Consider the following 24,309-nt stretch of genomic DNA (forward strand, 5'->3'; position numbering starts at 1 on the left):
GGAGGCTGAGAAGCTGTTGGAGGTTGTTAAGGTTATGAAAGGATGTGATAGGGTGCATGTAGTGAAAATGTTTCCATTTGTGGGGGGAAGGCCAAAACTAGGGTGCAAAAATATAACATAGTCACTAATAAATCCAATAATGAATTCAGGAGAAACTTCTTTACTTAGAATGTATTTAGAATGTAAAACTCACTACAACGATGAGCAGTTGACATGAATAGCATAGATGCACTTAAAAGAAAGCTTGGTAAATAAATGAGGGAGAAAGGAATATCTGGTTACACTGATAGGGATAGATAAAGAGAGTTGAAAAGAAGCTTGTATGAAGCATACACGCTGCCATACACTTCTTGGGCCAAAGGACCTATTTCTGTGTTGTATGTTCTATGTATGTCTGTCAAAAGAACCCATTGTATGCTGTTGCTAAGATTGTTTTATTAAGACTCCAGCAAATGAAAACATAAAACCTTCTGCAGCTGCAGCTAAATATTTTACACTATTTTAGCAAGCCCATATAGTGTTACAGCAGGGATGTTTCCCATAGTCCTTTTACTATTTGTGCAATTGAATTTTCATAGATACTGGATTCTTTATTCTGAACAATAAGTTGAATGTTCAGCACCCGATAGAATTTAATTACCAATGAACTCTGATATTTAACTTTTGGTCAGACAAATGTTAGAAGACCGGTTGTTGGGTCAGGAGACCAGCAGAAATCATAAGTCAATTGCAGATTTTTCCAACAGGATGGAGTATGCTTAGAATATTGACAGACTATAGGAAGCTCACTTCCTTCCATGGCACTGAGCAAATTGATTTGTGCTCATTTTAAAATTACTTCATGTCTTCTTTTCTCACCTGAGCAAAATCCTCTGCTTGTAAATCTTCAAATATGTCTCTGTTCCTCCAACATATGTTACTCTTTGTCCTTCATTCGATCCATTTCACCATCAGGGAGGCCAACACTCCACTTTACTTTGGGAGTCCTCTAATTTTGTCTTGCCAACACCCTCTCTGTTTTCAAGAGCCTAAAAAAACTTACCTTTGACCATGCTTTCTCCCTGCCCACACCCCACCCCTCCCCCCACCCCACATCCACCAATTCCATTTTTCCCTTTTTTCTGTTTTGCTTGATGTTCACCTCAGGGAAGAGAGAGTTGCCTCACAATATTCCCAAGTCCCAAGTTAACAATATTGTGCAGTAAAATATGTTTATAACACAATATTGCCAGCAGCATACAACTCACAATGGACTTGATGAAGAGCTCACCACCACCTTCTCAAGGGCAATTAGGGATGGGCAATAAATGCTGGCCTAGCTAGCGATGCCCACATCCCATGAACAAATAATTTTAAAAATGGGTAGTAGCAAGGAAATGGAAGGCCAGAAGAACAATTTAAGGTCCACCAGCAGCAGACTCGCTACTGTAACCAGGGAGACAATGCAGGAGGTAGTCATTACCTGGAGCTTTGAGTGAGCTCAGTGAACTCACAATAAACAGAAGAGTATAAGAAATACAAGAAGTCTGACCTGGAGTAGGTTCTAAATCAAAACTCACACTTGAGGTCTTCGAGCATTTACAAGGGAGGGTGATTGATATACTTTCTCATTGCCTTCCTTGAGGTTTTCTTTATCTTCCGAGTGCTTTCTTGTAGGTGGGCTATTAGCAAGGCTAAAGAGTCCCAACTATCCTCATGACAGGGGCTCAGTCACACCCATCAGACACAAGTATCCCCATTGGGCAGCAATTCAGTATTCTGTGTCAGCATGTTGGTCTCCACTCGCTGGAGTTGTCTGGGGAGGAGGTGACATAGTGATAATGTTACTGGACTAGAAATCCAGAGGCCCAGGCATAATGCTATGGAGACACAAGTTCAAATCCCACCACAGCAGCTGGTGGAATTTAAATTCAGTTAATAAAATCTGGAATTGAAAGCTAGTCTCAGTAATGGTGTTCATGAAACTATCATGGTCATAAAATCCCACTGGTTCATTAATGCCTCTTCAGGAAGGAAATCTGGTCTGGCCTACATGTGACTCCAGATCCTGTGGTTGACTCTTAACTGCCCTTTGAAATGGCCTAGCAAGCCACTCAGAAGGGCAATTAGGAATGGGCAACAAATGCTGGCCTTGTCAACGACACCCACATCCCATGAAAGAATAAATTTTAAAAAAGAAAATGAAGCCAAACCTTTTGAGAAGTAGGAATATTACCATTGCCAGTGGTCACTCCGTCCAAACACAAATACCCATTAGATGTCAACTGAGTATTTTGAGATGATATTCTAGTCTCTACATGAGAGAGCAGCCTGGAGTGCAGCTCAGACCCTTCACCTACTGACTCACAAGTGGGATACTACCATCAAACAAAAGCTCACTCTGTATTCTAAGTGACATAACTTTATTTAGTGAATGACTGCACATGATGTAACTGTGTATGTTGTGTGCATCTTCAAGACGCGTTTCTACCTTGCGCATCCTTGACTGATGACAGTTCTGTGTCTCCAAAAGCGATCAGATACAAAAGCACTATCATGTTTTACACAAGCCTTTGTGATTTGTGAAATTTGTAAAAGTCAGTAATCTTTCTTAGCATTCAACAGTGAGCCTCAACAAGGTTTTGGAATTCTTCCATGATGGTTATCTTTAGGCTATGGCCATGCAAGTCAAATTTGTCCTTAACTTGCTAACTTGAGCTTAGAACCCCAAGTAATATAAGCATTCATCAAAGCAATTTTGACTGCGGTTTCTATGGACTGTTGCTTCCTGCTCAATGGAGTTGGCAATGGAGACAACTGTTCAGCCATTCAATCGACTTCTAAGGGTATAGTGTCATGAGCCTGCCCAATACATTACATGTATTGTAGTATGTTTTGTTCATACATAGGTCCACAAGAAGTTTATAACCATAGACAGATCAGGAGGGACATGCAACACTTGGGATGACTACTATGCACCTGCTATCCCTTCATCAACCGTTTCTTCCACTTAATCTGCGCTGCCTCTTCCTGATCGCTAAGTGACATTTGTGAAGTGTATGAAGTATGTGTAGCTGAGCTGCTGACTTATTCAGGTTTAGGTAATGACTCATTGTTAAAGTAAATGTTCCTGATCAGCCACACGAGCGAGATCACTGCCTTCTCCATGCTCTGTGAAGAGAACAGATGTGAGATCAACAGTATGTAAACACAATTATCCATTAGTTATTGGATTTCCATTACAAGTAGTAAGTACTTATGGATGGAATTCCTGATGTTAAATATAATAAAAATTATAGAATATATGATCTATATAGTACATACCTTGTGTTCTGTGCTGACATTTGTAGGACCAATGGTTTCCAAAATTTCCCTCCACACATTTGCCCATATGTAATGGTCATACATTACCACAGCCTTTGTGGTGATGGGCCATCATTTGTTCAGCTTCTTGCCCTTTTGTTCACTGAAACATTGGCTTTTGAACATAAGAGCAATGTGAATTAGTAAGAGCCTTTTGGGGCACCTGATGTTACATTAATATGTCTGTGTGCGGAAATGCTTTCTTCATTCATAGCTTTAAAAAGTTAATATTAAAAATGTTTTGCGTATGTACCCCTCATAAGCAAATATATTAAGACTAGTTTAGAGTATTACTTTATTAATTCACAAAGCCTGTCTTGTACCTTCTTCCAGCCTTGGAAGTGGAAGACACTTGTTTGACCAGCTTAAAGGTGTAATGTCACACTTTCTGAGTACGTTCTTATGCAGATCCCCAGGAAGAAGAGGTTAGTTTGTTTCAAAGCAATACTATTAATAGGGACCTTCATATGATATTACAAATATTTTTATCTATTTTCACCAAGGTCTGGGCATTCTACAGTTAGGTATAGAACAATAAATCTTTATAATATTTTGGACTTTAAAGTGTTTGAGTAGTGTGAACAAATATTATTAGAAGCATGTTCTCATTGGCCATTAATTAACATGATGAGAATATAGAAAACATGATGGGAAAATGATGCACCATCACCTTGATTTTCATTCTTTCTACAAATTAATTACTTACATGAGCAATATGTACTTCCAGTGAGTGTGGTTTTCCCACAGGTTATAGTAGGTAAAGTAGGAAACCACACTGGAATTATATAATTTGACAGTACATATAATCCAGTGTACTCATTATACTCATTTACTGCAGGCTCTTGAAACCATGTCTCAGGCTATGAGTTTCTGGAAATCCAAAAAGATGCATTTGTGATGTGAGATTGTGTCTAGTATCAGGTCAATCACCCTGTCCTTGTAATACATTTGGACCAAGTCTTCCAGTGTGACACAGTAATGAACCATATGTTCATATACTGTATACAGTAGAAAATGAAGGCGGTACAATATATAATGGAAACAGCTATCTAATCGATTTGGACGAACAGGAAATCTCTTTATAACTATTCAAATCAGAGGAGAATTTATAGCTAGAAGATAAAACTGTCCATACTAAAGGATTAATTAACTTGTAGAAAGATATAGGCTAATATGAATTTATAAAGGACAGATTGTGATGAGCAAATGTAATACACTTTTAGAGAAAACAGTGCGTGAATAAAGAGGACTTGGTGGATCCGTATTTGGATTTTCAGAAGGTATTTGATCATTTAACAGTTAAGAGACTCATCATGGAAATTGAGACAAAATTTATTAAAGGGAATGTTGTTAAATGGAATGAAACATGGTTAGGAGATATCTCAATGTACAGGCAAAATGGATTGGTGGGCACAGCAATAGTGGCACACCCCAGGATCTGTACTATTTTCCATTTATATAAATGTACATGGGGGCAAGGAGAAAAATATTTCAAAGTTTGTTGATGATTCTAAATTAGGGGACATTTCAAACTGTGAAGAAGAATGCAGATTGCAAAAGCACATGGACAAACTAGCATAGTGAAGCTGGTACAGGTTGCTGCAATTCAATAAAGAGAAATGTGTGAAAAAAACATTAAAAGGGATCCAATCCTAAATGATCAGGCACTCAGTAGAATGGAGGAACAGAGAATAAAGGGGTGTAGATACAATGACCTTTGAATGATTAGTGGGAGGAAAGCACACAAAAAGGCAAATGAGATTTAGGTTTTATAAATAAGAGCATAAGAGAATGAAAGTGAGAAAATTACGTTAGGTTATACGTTGGTTAGATTTCAGTTTTGTGTAGTTCAAGGTACCTGCAAGGATATTAGTGCTAAAGAAACGATGCATTGAGGATACAATTGAATCATACTAGGATACAAAGAAAGGCTCAACACATTGGTACCACAAAATGCTGCTCCGTTTTCTTGGTGCTACAAGTGCATTAATGGTGCAAGACATGCCAAATGCCACTTTGCTGAGGGCATTAGCGAGTACGCTGGAAGAATCTGGCAGAAGTAGGTACAGGAGCCAGATCATGATGCCAATCAGAGTGCAATGTTGATTTGAAACCTGTTCTGCCATTTGGGAGCTCCACATTGCAGCTAATGCTGTATCTTAGATACACACAGCTGACCAAACGCATTCAGCAGCAGGAAGGACTCACTCCCCATCCACCACTGCACCCACCACCCCCCCAACCCCCCACTACCAACAGTATTTAAAAAGAGCATCAACTACTTTCAGCTTAGTTGTTGTTGCTTTTCTTTATTGGCTCTTGCTATAATTATAGAAGCATTTGGCGGTTTCCAGAGTTGTTTAAAGTTGCTGATGTCTATAGCAAGTGTGTGGCAAGTGCTAAAGGATTTTGTCCTGATGATAGGGATTCTGCACAAGGCATTTGCTCCCAGACATGGGTGCAGTTGTTTTCGCCTCCCTTGGCCTGCAACATGACAGGAAGAATGAGTAGAGATAACACAGAGCAGGGCAAGCCGCTGGAAAAGGGAGGAAGAGGCGGAGGGGTGAAAGGCTCTCAGCAGGAGACGATAGCTATCCAGGACGTTCAGGGAGCAATTCTCCTCCCTGAAGCTCAGTATGGAGCAGTATGTGAGATGCTTCTACTTCACTGAAATTCTACCACATACAGTGAAAGTGACTGTGGACATGAACATTTATGCATTTGGAGCAGGTAACATTTGAAAGCTCTCCCAGTTTGCAGTCCACTGTTGCATAAGGACCAAGGCACTGGTGCATGTTCCTGAGGCTCTGTATTCCAAGAGAGCTGAATACATTTCATTTCCTCTTTCCAGAGATAAGCAGGTGGTACGCACATGAGGCTTTGCAAAGTTTGGCAGGCTTCCCCATGGTGCAGGGTGCCATTGACTGCACGCACATTATTTTGCAGGTGCTACATGTCAACTTTGTGATGAAGTACAGCTGAATGGGATTCTACTCTCTCAAAATCAGCTGGTGTGCGATGTTTCATGCAGACCAAAGCTTGTTATCCTGGTAGCAGTCACGGTGCTTCATTCTGAGACAGTCTGCTGTGCCATTTGCATCTGAGCCAGAGTGGGGAGGGTGCATGCTGTGTTCCTGAGATAGAGGACATCAGGTTCATGCTAAATGATAACACAGCCACTCCTTCGGGACAGTATCTCTGCTTACTTGTAATTTGTTGGAAAGCAGATTGCTAGACTGCTGTGATACCCTGAAAGCCCCTTTGACCACTGGTATCAGCAGCTATATGCAGCTGTCTGAGCCAGTATGGCAGTGAGCTGAGCTTGCGTGAGAGCAGTTGCTCCTTGCGTGACAATAAGCTGATTTTGCACGTCAGAAGTTCGAGCTTCTACTACAGCACTCAGCCATCGGAAGTTGAGACAATGGCCATCAAATGCTGTATCTTGGTTGGATCTGCAAGTATTATCATGAAGTTGACCACTGCTTCCATGCTGGAGAAGCTGGACTCCAAACTCTGCCCAAAGCCCTTTGCAAGGTTAGTGATGAACAGCTCAACGCTCCTTGGTAATGAGCACAGGCTTTCTGGCAGGGCTACCAATGCAGCAAATATCTCGTCATTCATACTCATCAGCCATTCCATCAAAGTTCCTATCTGAGTCATCTGTAGCAGAACTCATGTGCAAGCTCACCCCTTGGAGAGCTGACACCTATATTATCTTTGTTTCTTGCCCAGGCTGCAGGCCACTCATGCCCAGTATCTACCATGTGCAGATCCCTCTTTAAAGTACGTGCACTGTCAATAAGTGAGCTGGTGGCTGTGAGTGAGAGAGCGAGTGACAGCGTTTCTTCTTCATCACTGTTTTCTTCCTCTTCAGCTCTTTCCCTTCCACCATAGCCTGGCCAGGTGGCAGTTGCTGGGTATCTGAAAAGAGAATGTACAAGGGTAAGGTAGCAGTGAGAGGAGGGGAAAAAAACAAGAGATGCAGGCTTACTCCATCTGTACCTTGTAAATCAGAAGAGATTGTTGAATGAGGGGAAATTGGAATGTGAGAAGGAGGATTAGGTGTGAGCATACCATCAGCTTTGATGGTTTCAGTCCTGCCATTGTCCTGTTCTCAGTCATGACTGCTCCACTGATGGCAAGAACCACGTCCTCCAAGGGGTAAGGGCATGTTACAACAGTGCTAAGTGTGTGAGGGTCAGGCAAATCTATGAAAATGAGGTATGAGTCAAGCTTGTGAATAATAGAGGTAATAGAGATTGTTGGTCGGTGTGTGTTGAAGGTTTATGTACTAAGCAGTGTGAGTCTAATGACCTTGAGCACTGTGTAATGTCATTGAACTCCTTGTGACACTGTATCCAAGACCTTGGGACTTGACACCTGGTCAATGTTTCCTCTAATTTCCTTTGGATATGCACAGGGTGTTGCACTGCGTGGTCCCTTTAAGAGTTCCGCCTGGCCATGCATGTGTGCACTTTAAAAGGAATGCTGCTTGTGCACGACAAGTTTGTTCCCAGCATGGCACATTCCCGATTGCTACATGGTCTCACACCCGCATAGCCTAGAGGGACCGTTGCCTCGACATTGATCGCAATGGCTCTCTGATCCCACTGCTTTCACAAAGATTTGTCTGGGTGACCTCCTGGCACCCTGTGGATAGATAATACCTGTCCAGCTCTCCACATCTCGCACCAAGACCTTCCATGCAGTAAAAAACTGGGAGGAGAAAGTGCTACACATGTTCTGCTCAGTTTTTCCAGGCTTGCAGTGGCCTGATCAGCATTCCTTAGAGTAACCACTGGAGGCTGTCAAGAAACTGGTAACTTCTTGTTTTTGAATGCACATAAATTTGAAGCCAGGATGAGCTCTCTCCTATCTTCCTGCCTCTATAATAATTCCACGGATTGCTGCTGACCCATGCTCGTTCCCCCTCTGTTCACCTCCACCGGTCCCAAAACGTATCTCTGGTCCGGGGCCAACTGAATTTTCTATTCCTCGACTGACAAGCTGCATCGGGTCCCCGATTGGCAACTGCAGCTTGCCGGTTTTGCGTAGGCAAGATGTGAGATCCAATTTCCAATGAGCTTCTGGTCTTCTTCCACAGATAGACGTAAAAAGACCAATTTTAATTTGGAGGAACAGTGGGATGGAGTGAAAGGAGAGGGGGAAATCAGGGAATAATAAAAGCAGGGCAGGAACAGGGAGGCGATAGGAAGACAGGAGGAGAGGAAGAACAGCGGGGAGGGTGGATGGAGAGCGGTAGGGAAGAGGGAAGTGGAGGAAAGGGATGGGGAAAGGAAAAGTGGGAACAGAAGGGCATGAGGGAGGTGGAAACAATTAAATAAATAAATTGTATGCAAATAAAAAGCAGCAAGGAGGAATAGATAAAGATAAGAGAAGGGGCAGGAGAAGTTCCTGGAGGGTTGAGAGGCTCTTTAGCCACCAGCAGTAATGGTTGGGATGGTGGTGAATGATTTTGACCTCAGTTAGATGCTGGGGTGGGATGGGTACTTACAGTTAAGTTGGGCTGAGATGAAGTTGAAGCAGGGTCTGTGAGCAAAGGGTGAAGAGGGGAAGAATTTGCCTCAGAGAAAGGGGGGTATGCCAGTTGGCTATTTAGGCCTCGGTGGGGTGGCAGGAAAAATGCAGATGATTTTTGACCCGGGGTGGGGTGCAGATGGTCAGTTTTTTTTTCCTAAACTGTGCATTGGAGAAGGATTCAGTTTCCGTGGACATGTAGCCATATTCGCTTTTAGCCTCTTGTGTTGCATTCGTGACCTGTTCAACATTTTAAATATGGTTACCATTTGTGTCCAAGCCATGCTTTACTTGTGGTCCCTTTACAGTGATCTATGTGGTCAGGGAATAGTTTTGCAGTCATGAAGTTGTAGAGGGCTGTTATGTAATATACAGTGCCATCTCACTATTTTGAATGTGTTTTGTTATGCTTATAGTACCATCTACTAGCACCATTAGAATCTGGAGCTCACCCAATATTTTAATTACTTGGTAGATGTGTTATACTTCATTGTTCAACACAACAATTATAAATTTCACAACTTACCAATAACTGATGGACGGTTGACATTGGTCTGTAAATTCGGAATAACTACCGAGTAGGTTGCAGGCCGATAGGGGTAAATGGTTGCTGGAGTTGTCGAAACAATATTTTGACCACTTCCAGGAAAGACATTTGAAGGAACACCCAGTGCAAATCGTTTTTTTTTCCCTGGTCGTGGCTGGTACACCCATCCTAAGGAGTCAAATTAACATAATAAATGATAATGTAATATGAAATTTGCACCAATACAGATGTCAAACTACAACAAACTTTTACAAATATATTACTTGACAGCTTTAGAAAAGAAACATCATTTATTCACTTACTGAGTGTTAGGAAGGTTAGGTTGATTGAGTGTTGGATTGGGGCCAGACGATTCTGTACCCAAGTCCCAGCAGGATCATTCTGTCTTTTCCCCTCTGAAAATGGATAACATTTAAGGGCTTCTGGGGAGCTGGAGATTGTAAGAACTGTGTGGATTGCATGGTTTGGTGCCAGAAATAGTTTCTTCAAGACACTCCTGGCAGTTGGCAATAGAAATGGAGTTCAGCATCATTTCATGTAAGTGTCTAGTGTGAATCAGGTGAATCTCTGTTTCTGATTGCTTAGTGAAGATTTCCGCTTTTTTGCACATTGGTGGTTTCTATTTACAGACGTGCAAGTTAATACAATGAATCTGTTTTAATCTGGGCCTTTCAATGTTACTCTTCTAGAATACTGATCCTACAATCTTCCTGTAGTAGCTTTTTAATATCCTCAGGGAAAGCAAGACAGGGACTCCCTTTAATGTTTTGTCAGAATGCTGCCTACAGCAACAATTTACATTTACGTAGCACCTTTAATGCAGTAACATGTCCTAAGGTGGCTACACTAGTAAAGATCATGGGCAGCACTCCCTCAATATTGGGTTGGAGCTTCAGCCTGTGCATGAAGCAAAGCTTGATTTGGGGCTCAAATCTACAACCTTTTGGAGGAAGACCATTAGCCACTGTGCCAGGGCTGATCATTATCAGAGGCAACACGATACTCACTTACTTTTTCTCAGCACTTCTGGTGGAGCAAAGGATCCAAAGTATCTCTTCAAAAAGTTAATTTACTGACAGAATTCTTTTTTTAACAAGATGTTTTATTTACAGACCCTTTAAGCGGCAAAAATATAGTTAGATCACACAAAACAATGCAGCGCCATTCCTTAATTGTAATGGTAGCAGGAAAACTATTGAGATTCTTCACTGCAGTGGGAAATTTGAAGTTTTCTTAACAAGGGCAAGTGATATGCTTCTAATAATATTTTTACATAGACATTGAAGGAGCATTGTTCATGAAAAGTACTACTTCCAGACGTGCCTTCTGCTTTAGGGGCAGAATTGGGGGGATGTTTAAGAGGAGGCGCGCCTCCAATCGGTGCCCCCAATCAGAGGCGTGCCGCCATTTTACGTGAGCGGGCCAATCAGGGAGATCGGCTATACAATAAAAAATCTGAAAAATAGGGAAAAAAAAATTCCTTAACATGTCTCCTCATGTGACACTGTCACGAGTTGGGACATGTCCATAACTTTTAAATATGCTTTAATTACATTTTAAAAAACCTACATGAACCCTCATCCCACCTGTGGATGAGGTTTTATGCTTTTTCTGATGCCTGCCAGGGCTCCTGGCCTGCCCACCAACCTCAAGGTTGGACAGGCAGCTCCATTAATTACTTTAATGGCTCTGTCAATGGCCTCAGTTGGCCATTGACAGGTCAGCGGGCGCACAGCTGATTCTGCTGTGCCCCCGCCTACCTGAAAATTTAAATGGGGCGGGGTGACATCGGGAGATCTGCCCAACATCATAATTTTACGCATTGGCGAGCAGGCCCCACCCCCCCACTCGCCAGCCGGGAAATCCTGGCCTAGGTTTTAATTCTTCAGGATGAATTTTAACACCAAAAATAGGTGGGATGGAGTTGTGCCAGATGCTAACATTTTAAAAATATGAAAACCCAACTCAAACCCACCTATTTCCAGCTTTAATGGAGATGAGACAAAAGGAGGGCAGCTCCCAGGAGGCTGGTTGGCAACTTAAAATATTTGAATGAGGTCGGCCTTGGGAAATTGGTAGCTCAAGGGAGGCAAGAACAGCTTTGGAGAGAAGTGACTTAACAGCACACCTTGTGGGCCAGGAGATGCAGAAGTGCTTCCCCATCTTCAGCTGCTTGTTCAATGAACTTCCTTCCATCATAAGGTCAGAAGTGGGGATTTTCACTGATGATTGCACAATGTTCACCATTTGCGACTCCTCAGATACTGAAGCAGTCCATGTCCAAATGCAACAAGACCTGGATAATATCCAGGCTTGGGCTGACAAGATGCAAGTAACATTTGTGCCACATAAGTGCCAGGCAATGACCATCTCCAACAAGAGAGAATCTAACCCTCGCCCCATGATGTTCAATGGCATTACCATCACTGAATCCCCCACTATCAACATCCTGGGGGTTACCATTGACCAGAAACTGAACTGGATTAGCCATAAGAATACTGTGGCTACAAGAACAGGTCAGAGGCTAGGAATCCTGCGATGAGTAACTCATCTCCTCACTCCCCAAAGCCTGTCCTCCATCTACAAAGCACAAGTCAGGGGCATGATGGAATATTCCCCACTTGCCTGGATGAGTGCAGCTCCCACAACACCCAAAAAGCTTGACACTGTCCAGGACAAAGGAGCTTGCTTGATTGGCACCATATCCACAATCATTCACTCCCTCCACCACCGACGCACAGTGGCAGCAGTGTGTACCATCTACAAGGTGCACTGCAGGAATTTACCAAGGCTCCTTAGACAGTACCTTCCAAACCCATGACCACTACCATCTAGAAGGACAAGGGCAGCAAATAAATGGGAACATCACCACCTGGAAGTTCCCCTCCAAGTCACTCACTATCCTGACTTGGAAAGATATCGCGATTCCTTCACTGTCGCTGGGTCAAAGTCCAGGACTCTCTTCCTAACAGCACTGTGGATGTACCTACACCACATAGAATGCAGTGGTTCAGGAAGGCAGCTCATCACCACCTTCTTAACAGTAACTAGGGATGGGCAATAAATGCTGACACAGCTAGCGAAGCCCACATCCCATAAATGAATGAAAAAAAGATCCCAGGTCCCCTAATCTCCCCCTCCCCCATACAAATATCTCCAGAATCAAGATTCTGACTACCTCCTGGAACTGGACCACCTCCAACCCATCCTGAGGATTGGGAATCAGATCTATCTGCTCCTGTGGCCTGCTTTGGAGTCCTACCCACCCAAATGGAAGCCAAGCCTGTTACCAAGCTGACTTCAGAGTAGGGAGCCTGTCAAATACAAAAGATAGCTGCTGTGGAGTTTAAAACACTCCACTCCCACACCCACCCACCCCCTGCTCGGCCCCACCTGTATAACCCATACGTGTTCATTTTCAGGCTTTCATTAAAGTAAATACATCTATTAGTATTCTAACTTCTTTTAACTTACCAGGAAATTCTTCCCTGTGTTTCTCTTTTATCTTCTGTGCTTCATCATAGTAGGGTTTCTTCTGTTCTTCAGTCAGCTTGTTCCACTCCAGGCCGAGTTGGACACTGATTTCAGCATTATTAGCATTGGGGTTTGCCTTGGCTAATGATGGTCTGTGAATCCGTGCCCAAACCATAAATGCATTCATTGGCCGTTTTATATGGCCACTTCTGTCTTTGGAGGGTGGCATATCATTGATTTCTGAAACCAGAACAAAAGATGAAAATTCAGATGAATGTGTAATTGTACAGATGATTGAACAAAATGGTGTCATTGGAGTGTCACAGTACGTTGAGGAGATTAACAAAAAGCTTTTACGAACTTGAAAACTTGAAGGTATGCCTCTAAGGTAAAATCTAACTGCACACTGGAACAATTAAACTGAAGCATTAGTGGGAAACAGTATCTACATAAAGTGTAATGCACGATGCATCTGCACCATAGGTTATTATGGCAGTGTCAAATGGCTAACAAAGTAATCTGTCATTGGATTCCTGCTAATAGTAAGTGGGTAAAGACCAAAGTTTTCTCCCTAATTTTTTTTCCCTTTCCTCACAGTAGTGATGCATACAAGGAAACAGATCCAGATGCACTGTCCAATCACTGGTATCCTGCCCAAACATGCAGTCTTTAAGAGTAAACCTAAATGTTAAACAATGATGCGCTATTGGAGCAATGGGATTCAACATAGTCCAGCTAACAGCTGTCCTTTTCTAACATGTACTTTCTGGCAGGATAGTGATCAAAGGTGTGGAGGTCATTGGTTGAATTTCCACCTTTCTAGCCCCCTCTGATGCCAACTCAGATTAAATGACTCAGCATCATTTCTCTCCATGCTATGTTTCTTTCTTCAAGATCTGCTTTTAGGGAAGAAATTGTTCTCAAATTGGCTGCTGCAACTGCATACTGGGAATTTGGTATCAATTCTTTTTGCATAGCAGAAATATCAGAAGAATCTGAAAGAACCCAATCAATCCAATCTAGTTAATAACTGACAAATAGATGCATTTGGGAAAACAATCATCAAGGGCAGGATCTTCCGGTCGCCAACGCATAAAATGACACAGGATGATGTCGGGTGGAAATCCTGACATCACCCCGCGTAATTTCCATTTTCAGGTCAGCGGGCGCGTAGCCGAGTCAGCTACGCGCCTGCCGACCTGTCAATGGCCTATTGAGGCCATTTAAAAACTAATTAAGGTCGTTAATGGGCCTGCTCGTCTAACCTTAAGGTTGGCGGGCAGGCCAGGAGCCCTGGCGGGCTTTGGAAAAAGCATGAAACCTCATCCACGGGCAGGATGAGATTTCATGAGGGTATTTAAATTTTTAAGAAAGGTTACAATAAAACTTATGGACATGTCCCAACTCATGTGGTAGTGTCATATGAGGGGATATAGCAGGGAAAATTTTTTAAACATGCTTAATAAAAGTTTTAAATTGGAGCTGATCTCCCTGAGGCAGCACTGTGCACTCTTTGGGGTGCCTGAGCGAAACAGCACACTCCCGGCTGAAGGAATCCCACCCCACCCGCCCCCACCCCACGCCCACACAGGGTGTGCATGGCGCTTCCTGGCGGACGTTACACTGGGCAGGCCTTAATTGGCCCACCCACGTAAAATGGCAGCACGCCCCCGATCAGGGGCACCGATCGGAGGCGCACCTGCCTGTGCCCGCTCCTGCACTTCCCCCCCAACGGGGGAATAATTTTCTCCCAAGTGTACCTAGGAGCAAACAACACTTAACATCTATTTAACACAAGGCTCTTAAAGAACTGCAGGCTATAAATTACTTGGTCCCAAAAATGAGCAAGATGGGTAATTAATCTATGTCCTTTGAGTGGAATGCAGAAAGCATGCCAACTAGGTACTGCCTGCAAATTGTAATGATTATGCATGCAGCCAGAGCTTCCCGCACTGTTCAATGGCTGCAAGCATCAATATCGTTAGTAAGTTGTATTTCTTAAAGCTAGCCTGCCCCTCTTACAGGAGAAAGGTATTGTCAATGCAACAGGTGCTGGAGTTGAATCTGACTAAGGAATGTTTGAAGAATGGCTGAACATGGGAGACAGCAGGCCCCAGGCTTTTGAATACTGTGCTGGAGGGCTTGGTGGAGCAAGTGGAAAGGAAGAGAGATGTTCTGTAATCTTGGGGGTTAGGAGGGCCTCCATATACATGATTTGAAGGCAGTGAGAACAGCTGCAGAGGTCAGTGCTAGGTTTTTAGCCCCAAGGATCTGGGTGTAATGCCAGAAAAAGTTTAATTATCTCACGTGAGTAGGCCAGATCAATGAATTCACCACAAATGCCATATCCTACCAACTGCACCACTAGCCTCAACCACTGCTCAATTCACCACACCCACATTACTCAACTCCTGTCAAACGTGACTCATACCTAATATTATATCCTTCACCTTGCTCTCAAACTCTTAGCACTGTTGCAAGTCTCAAACCAACATTTCACAGCTTACACACACTGGCAGCTAGTCAACCAAGGCAGCCATAGCACCTAAACAGATCGCACAACACTCACCAACACTCTTCACCCCCTCTTGCTGGAGATGGTGTGGCACCACCAGTTCATTCCAGTTCTCCCACATCCCTAATTCCCTTCCGACTTACAAACTACATATGGTGTAAGCATACATTTCTTACTTTCTCCTCTCTGCTCATCACAACCCAGCCCTTATTTTTTTTTCATTTCTGATACCCAAGAACTGCAACCTGTCCATCAGTGAGGGAAGAGCAAGATAACAGTGAAGATGAAGGGATATCATCACTCAATTTCACACTTGCAACCACCAGCTTAGACACTGACACTGCATGTGATTTAGAGAATAGCCTAGAAGTAGCAGCAGCATGTGGTGAGATACTGGGCACAAGTATGTTACAGCCAGTGCAAGAGGAAAGGAGAGCACAGGTGCCAGCTCATTGAGGGCAGAATCACATACTTGTCCTGCTTTAGGACTCAGAGGAGAATTTTGATAGGCCAGGCAACAGAAACGGCTGATGGGTGTGCACACCCAAGTTACTGATGCATTGGAAAGCCTGCCAGAAAACCTACATTCAATGTCAAGGAGCATGGTGGAGTCCAGCACCAACTTGGCACCAGGCTTTGTGCAGAACTTGGAGTCCATTCTTTCCATCATTAAAGTGTGGCCAATTCCAGGAGAACATTTGCAAACTCAACCATGAGGCAGTATGTTATAGCCGATGTCTCAGGTTCCATTACAGCTCAAGCAGAAGCCACCGAACATTTGGGTGCAACAGTAAAATCCAGACCTCTGTCATGCAAGATTAGTTTGCTGCCATGCAAGCTCAGACTACTGCCATCATGAATCCAGATTCAAGTGTTCAAATTAGCTTCACATTGCAGCCCAGCAATCTGTCCTCCAAGTGTTTTTTTAAAGTTTCTTCATAGGATGTGAGCTTTGCAGGTAAGGCTAGCATTTATTGAGAATCCCTAACTGCCCTTGAGAAAATGGTGGTGAGATGGCTTCTTAAACCACTGCAGCCTGCGTGGTGTAAGGACTCCCACAGTACTGTTAGGTAGGGTGCGCCAGGATTTTGATCCAGGACCCACAAGGGGTGGCAATATACTTCCAAGTTAGGATGGTGTGTAACTTGGCAAGAGCTTGTGGGTAATGTTACATCCATCTGCTACCCTTGTCCTTCTAGGTAGTAGAGGTTGTAGCTTTGTGAGGTACTGTTGAAGATTACTAGGATTGTTGAGGTGCCAAGCCAGAGGAGTGACAGCGGCTTTGTAAAGCATGCTGTCGTTTCTCAGGATAACAGAATTTATCCTCACACCACTGTCATTCTGTCAGTGATCTTGCTGTCACCTGTCAGCTTGGTGGCCCAGACTGCTGTTGCCCATGTTAAGATGGTGCAGTCTGAAGCTGGGCCTAGGTCCAAAGCTGCTTGATGTCGTGCTGTTGGGTAATCTGCAGTTTCCCCATTGAAAGTCAACAGCTTTTCACCTTCCACACTACAGCCACTGAAATAGCACTACATAGGAGCACTGTGACAGGCAAAGGGAATGCATAAGGGTGATTACTTGACATTTGTATACATTATGACATGTTTAATTATAAACTGGATTCAGAATGTTTATTTTGTGGTGGCTTTTACTTCTGCATTGTGGCCAAGTGGACACTGTGATGGTGAGTAACAGAGAGAAGGTAGGCATGGGACTGTTGGTGAATAGGGAATTGAAGTTATGTTTGCTGGTATTGCATTCCACTGTGTTGTTCACAGGCAACCTGGCCAAAAAGGAAGCTTGTTGGTTGCCTCCTCCCTTCCTCTTTTCCTTCTCTTCCTCTCCCTCCTTCTGCAGCTCAGCTAATCACCACATAATTGGCGAGCTTGTGCAGCAGGCCATCACAAATCTTGAGCCCTACTGTGCCAAGGAATGCAGGTCTTTTCCAGTGTGGACCAGGCAGCAGAAATGTTGCTTCAGCAGTCAAATGGTTTGCCCTATCATATTTTGTGTGGCAGCGTAGCTTTCATTACATGCATGCTGCCCATCATAGTCATCAGCCATGTCATCAGTGGATATCCCAGTAGATATCCTCTTGTCGTGGTGGCTTAAATCCACCTGACAAAGCAGACTGTTGCAGAACAAAGGCATTATGACTGCTGCCAGGATACCAGGCATTGCTTTTCTGCGTTTGGTTGCACATCGAGGGAGTGGGGTCTCCTTTGGTTGTTGTACATCTCAGATTTGAGATGGGCTCAGGAACCCAACCCCCAGATCATTTTCTGGTCCTGACCCCGCTAGTGATACATGACAATTTTCAAATGCACAATCCCTAATTGGCTTGTAAGTGAGTTTGGTGCCCAACTAGAAGCTTTGGGAGTGGCCCAGAGGTGGGGCCTAGTATTGGAGGGTGATGTTAAAAGGTAAATGGCAGTCAGGACCAAGCTCTGAGCAGGGTGCTCAGGGGACTAGCTCTGGCCTAGGCAGACACCCCCAGGCTGCCCCATGCCTTTCTGATGCCTCCCTTGAGACTTTGATGCTGTTTCCGGGAGATGTGCTCTTCCCTCAATCTGGAAGATAAAACCCTTCAGGTGGGCCTGGATGGACGTGGAGAAGAAGATCAGCGTGCTGGGAGTCACAAGGAGGATGTATTTGCATTGATCTGATAAGGTCTGGAGAGATGAGTGACAAGTGACACCCGGGTGACAGGCCTCTAACTCTGTATAAACCAGCATGCATACAAGCTGAGGAAACATGCCAATATTATCCTCAACATTGTCAGATCAACTGGCCAGTTGCATCACCGAGATGTCAGCAACCCTCACACATGGAGTCCAGTCGAATAGGGAGAATCAGTGAGGAACACAGCATCTCATGTGGATGTCATGCTGGAATAGGTGAGGGAGGGCAGACTTCTCTTGCATCATTCTCTCCTCATTCTGCAGGATAGAGTGTGTGTAATTCCAGAAAGATGTCTCAGACTGATGGTGGTGTGCCACAGCTTCACACACTAACCCTGATGGAGGAGGCAGCGCTGGAGATTGTGTGGGTGCCACTGTATCAAGCCGTGAGTGATGGTGAGATGGGAGGTCATCCACGGCAGAGTTCTTTGATATAGCTCAATCTATAGGTCAATGCAAATTGTAGTAATACAGCTGCTGTCATCTATTGGGTTGGTTGTGCTCAGGCACCTGAACAATATGCCATGTTCACATCACCATCTTCTTATGTTTCCCACAGGGGCACCTAGGGAGGGGAAGCAGAGTGTTCTAGTCATTGCCCTGAGCCCACCCTCCTTTAACCCCTCAGCGGGTAGAGATGTTGCTGAGGCAGCACCGTCACATTATTGTTCCATACTCATCTCGGCTGAGACTCAACCAAGATTAGGACAGGAAGCACTGGGTGAACTCATCATGAATGACCAGGAGGAAGAGGGTGAGGGGGAATCAGTTGTGGGCAGTCCCAGAGGACAGGAGACAGACATAGCCATTCTCCACAGGGCAAAGGTTCTGGACCTTGGGTGTCATACACAAGGAGGGTCTTCCTGGAGCATCAGAGGCAGACAAGTTCCAGAATTCTGGAGCTGCCTGGGGCATTGCGGAGCCATGGGCAGACAATGGAAGACTCCATGCAGCACATGTACTCTGAGATGATTCAGGGTTTTAAACACAAGCACCTCCATTAAGAGAGTAGCCAACCTGTTGGAGAACCATATGCAGAACCACTCCGAGTGGGTGCAGGAGCAGCATGCTGACAGGCACAGAGTGAGACTCTCTGTAGCATTGACTCAGTGTTGCTGATGGTGCAGAGATGTTCGAATGCCAACTGTGTCCCAGCTGGTGGCATCACCCAGCATCTAAGGGCATCATGAAACTGCTGAGGCAGTTGAAGAGGCTGATGAGGGGGCCATCCCTCAGGGGGCACAGACATCACCTTTTGCCTCTTCTGCCCCTCCAACTGAGGGACCGCCCATGTAACAAGGCCCTGTGACAGAGGCTGCACCTGCACTGACACAAGTGCAACAGCCTGTGGAGGAGCTCCCACAGGCACCTCCATGACAAAGATGGAAGCCAACAGCATCTCAACCGTGAGCAGAGACAATGGAGCTGGTTGCCTCCATCTCATCTTCAATAACTGGAGGAGCACTGTGTAGAAGTAGAAGGGAATGCAAGGTGCCACATCGTTCAATGCACTTTATGGGTCACTTGGGTGATGTTTTCTCAGCTTTTATGTACATTGAATTGCCCTTTAATATATTGCTCATTATGCCTACAGGAAGACTTGTGTGTTATCATTGATTGATATCAAAAGAGACATGGAGTCAATGACTGGAGGCTAGGGGCAGTGGGGAGCTGGGTTTCATGTGGCGACATGGTCTGTGTTGTGGGACGCTGTTGGTGGATAGAAACCCCAGTCTCAATCAATGTGGGTGGCGAAGGAGTTATTCACACCAAGTGAAACTTTATTGAGTTAGCATGGCCCTTGCAACCATGCCAGCTTACTGACCACCATAAGCCCTGGTAGAGCATCACTGGTCTTCCTCCAATGCCTGGGCACTAGGCACCTCTGAAATATTCCCTTGGTCCTAATCTTCCTTGTCTCCAACCTCCTCTGAGGAAGAGTGGCATTCCAGGATCCTCTTCATCCAGTTCTAAACCTCTTTGTACAGACATGTTCTGAGTGCACAGCAAATGACCACAATGCGAGACAACCTGGCTGGCTCTAACTACCTGACTGATTAATGCAACTGATGAGCACCTTCAATATATCAATGCAGGCCCTTGTTAGCAGATGGCTTTGGTGGTAGTGCCTCTCTGCATTCATGGCTAGGTACTGGATGGGCATCAACAGCCACCCCTTCAGGGGATAACGGAATCTGAATGTTGGTCTGAAGAGAAAAAAAGCATCATGACCGCTGTACAGAAACTGAGCGCAGACCCACAAGGTGTGCTTCCTGTGGTCACAGACCAGTTAGACATTCAGTGAGTGGGGGCCTTTTTTGTCCAGGAATCTGGTTAGTTGTTCTGTTGGTGCCTTGATGGCTAGATGGGGATAACCAATGATCTGCTGGACTTGAGAGTAACCATAGTTGGCTGCACTAGCCCATCTATCTTAAATGGATGTAGCCACACACCCTCTGGAATGGGACATCCTTGATCTGCCTGATGGTGTGATGAGCTGTTGACTGCAAGATGCCACCCAGGTCTGCAGCTGATCCTGGAATGATCCCGATGCATATAAATTTAGGGCAACTGTGACCTATAGGCTGCAGTTAGGGACTGCCAATGGTGAGGCATCAGGCGCTTCTGGACTAGCGCGTAATCAACAAGACGAACTGTCTGGATAGGCAAAACTCAAACGCATTGTGTCCAGTGGCCTTAGCATTCCAAAATGGTATCCGTGGCACACCCACACATTTTTAATGTGAGTTGCACCCAGTGGCATTTTGGTGAAAGTGTTAGTGTATGTCTGAATGTTGTCCAGATCTTGCTGCATATGGACACACACTGCTTCAGTACCTAAGAAGTTGAAAACGGTGCTGAACATTGTGCAATCATCAGTGAACATCCCCACTTCTGACCTTATGATGAAAGGGAGGTCATTGATGAAGCAGCTGAAAATGGTTGGACATAGGACACTATCCTGAAGAACTCTTGCAGCAATGCCCTGGGAGTGAGATGATTGGCCTCCAACAACCACAACCACCTTCCTTTGTGCTAGGTATGACTCCAACCAGCAGACAGTTTTCCCCCCGATTCCCATTGACTTTTTTTGCCCAGACTTCTGGCTGCCTTGATGTCAAGGCCAGTAGGGCAGTCACTCTCACCTCCCAGGATGGATTTGCTGTTCTTTTTTGTGGACAGGGTACAGCTGGGTAATTATCCATATCATCGCATAGATGCCAGTGTTGTCATTGTACTGGGACAGCTTCACTAGGGAGGGGCTAGTTCTGGAGCGCAAATCTTCAGTACCATTGCTAAGATGATGTCAGGACCCATAGCCTTTGCTGTAACCAGTCCCTCCAGGTGTTTCTTGCTATCATGCGGAGTGAATTGAAGAGGCTGAAGACCTCAGGGGGAGGCTGAGATGGATCATCCACTCAGCACTTCTGGCTGAAGCTGAAGAAAAAGCCTCATCTTTTGCACTGATGTGTTGGGCTCCCCCATCATTGAGAATGGGGATATTTGTGGAGCCTGCTCCTCATGTTACTTTTTAAATTGTCCACAATCTTTCACGATTGCAGAGTTTTGTGGGATCACAATGTAAGGTTAATAGTGCTCACTGTTATTTTGGAGTAAATCAGACAGCAACTTCCGGCAACCACACGTGTGCAGTTAAACATGGAGATCCAGAAGTTGGTGTCAAAGGTAATCAGTTCCCTCACAAGTTATGTTGTAGCAGCTTCACTGTACTCAGCACTACACATGTAAGAGTATGCAGTTGTTGTACCTACCCATTCACTAAATGTGGCAAGAAAAGTTAGGGCTGGTGCATTCAGGAGTAATTGCATTTTTAACAGTATGGTAAGCATCAGGAGTTGGTTAGTTCAATTGGCAAGTGTGTGGTTCACAATAATGCCAACAGTGTGCGTTCGATTCCTGTTCCAGCTGAGGTGGACCTGCATTTTCACCCTATCTCTGTGAGTGGTAGACAATGGCTAAACTACCGCTGAAAAAAATTGCCAGGTTCAGGATGAAGCATCAGCAGACAATGAGCCAAGGACTTGTCTTCAGCAGGACAACGATGAGTCGTGATAATTGCTGTCAAACAACATCCCTGACCTTGAAAATTGAAGTTTTACATGTTTGAAGTCACATTCTTTCAGATTGGGAATTTAGAGAATATATAAAGTTTTTTTTACTTTTTCTGATTATTTTATCTCTATCTCTTAATATTCTTCCATATCTTTCTTTCCCTTTTTTTTTACTTTCCATACAAATTTTAATCTAACGTATACCTCCTAATTTATACCACCTGGCTTCTGCGGACTGAATTTGGCTTCTGAGGCAGGTGGCTTGAATTGGGGGATTTTATGCTGGACCTGCCTCAGTAAAGTGTACCCTGAATCATGCATGTTTTGCTTGGGGTGGGGTGTGATGGGGGTGGATGTGAGATGCAGTCAGGCCCATCAACCCAGGAATCAGGGTAGGTGGCCATGGGGGTGGGCGAGCACCAAGGTAGGCTGGTTAGGCCCAATAAAACTTCATAACGACTGTACAGATCTAAGCTAGAGTTCCATTTTAAAGTATACAAGACCAGTTCGGACCAGTACTAGTCATTTCCCAAGTTTTACTGTTTTTTCCTTCTTAGAGATCCCTGGGCCCCTCATACCCTTCATGCCAACTCAATGCCAACTAATGTCTTCCATCCACTCTCCCATGATCCTCATATCCTGCATGCTAACTAAATGCCAACTCATACCAACCACCACCCCCCATGGCCCCGCATTCTCTCCACGTTACCTCCATAGCCACTCACCCAGGATCCACCATGGCAGAGGGGAGATGGTGGTGCAGTGGTAATGTCACTGGACTAGTAATCCAGAGGCCCAGGTTAATGATCTGAGGAAATCTAAATTCAATTAATAAATCTGGAATTGAAAGCTAGGTGCAGTACTGGTGATCTTGACAACTATCTGGTTCACTAATGTCCTTTGGCAAAGGAAATATGTCATCCTTACCTGGTCTGGTCTACATATGACTCCAAAACCAACCACAGCAATGTGGTTGATTCTTAACCACCCTCTGAAATAGCCTAGCAAGCCACTTAAGTAAGGATGGGCAACAAATGCTGGCTTTGCCAGTGATGCTGACATCCCATGAAAGAATAAAGTAAAAAGGACCACAGGAGCCATGCAGGGATGAAATAAACTTCTAACAATCTAACATAGATCTCACTCATACACACTCGATAGTGAAAAAATTCCCATTCATAAAACACATTCAAAATTTTTAAATCTTCCAAGTAGTTAAACTCTTAAAAAAACAACCTTCTATTCAGACTGCACATCAAAGACAGCTAATTCTTTAATAGCCTCTTTAAATGCTCGATCAAACTGTGAACTCAGAACCTCCCGCTAAGGTAAGTTTAGCTTTTGAAACTCCGCTAACTGTTGATAATGACATAATAATAGTCCTTGGGAAAAGATCAGAAAAGAACTTGACTGCAACTGCAAAACAAGATGCTGCTTTTTTTTAAACCTGCCAGCAGGCCTGTCAATCAAAGCAGTAGAGCGGAAGTTTTTTTTAACTCTCAGTGATAGCTGCAGCCTGCATTTTTAAAGTTTACAGAGAGGGACATTTAAAAACTTCAGATCATGACAGCTAAAAAGACCTTATCTGCTCTTCAAGATTCATGACTCCCACACGACCGGTTAAGGCCCTTGCAACAGCTAAAATGTGGTCTGTCTAAACTCAGCACTGAGTTTAAATGGCCCTCCTGAGTGTAGGTTTGCCTCCTGCATGAATCACACCCTGCCCCCATTCCCCATCAGCAAAAATTGGGTCTGCCAGAAATAGGGGCAGGACCTCCAGCCACCATTTTTAACAGTCCGTGGAGTCTTCTTGGCCCTGTGAAAATCTGGCCCTGCGTGTATCAGTGAGAAATCTTCAATCTGATTGGTTGGAGTGCCTTGCTTTTTTTTGTCCTGTTCACAGATGCCCTATAGAGGGTGCTGCACTGGATCAGAGAAAGTCTCAGAGAAGACTTTGTGGGCAACTCTCAGGGTTGTGAATGGCGAATGCTGTTCCTTCATTGCTGACAGCAAAATCTGAGCCATTAGCTATCGCTTTGAGCAGGCATTTTGCCCACTTAGCAAAGTTACAAAGGCACCACTTGTCACTTGTTTAAACCCCAACATGTTTATTATCCTGTAGAAAGAAAGGGAGGTCAA

At 44.3% G+C, this 24,309-nt stretch overlaps 1 protein-coding gene across 1 annotated transcript in view; it reads right to left on the minus strand.

The window, feature by feature from the left end:
* Positions 1–24,309, minus strand: part of LOC121281465 (transcription factor SOX-30-like) — a 40,900-nt gene that overhangs the window by 10,829 nt on the left and 5,762 nt on the right. Inside the window, exons 3-4 of the mRNA XM_041194412.1 lie at positions 12,902–13,141; positions 9,407–9,595 (exon numbers count right to left, since the gene is read on the minus strand). Of these exons, the coding sequence (XP_041050346.1) occupies positions 9,407–9,595; positions 12,902–13,141 (429 nt within the window). The remainder of the gene's footprint in view (positions 1–9,406; positions 9,596–12,901; positions 13,142–24,309) is intronic.

This window comes from Carcharodon carcharias, chromosome 8 (assembly GCF_017639515.1).
Source record: "Carcharodon carcharias isolate sCarCar2 chromosome 8, sCarCar2.pri, whole genome shotgun sequence".
Lineage (NCBI taxonomy): Eukaryota > Metazoa > Chordata > Chondrichthyes > Lamniformes > Lamnidae > Carcharodon > Carcharodon carcharias.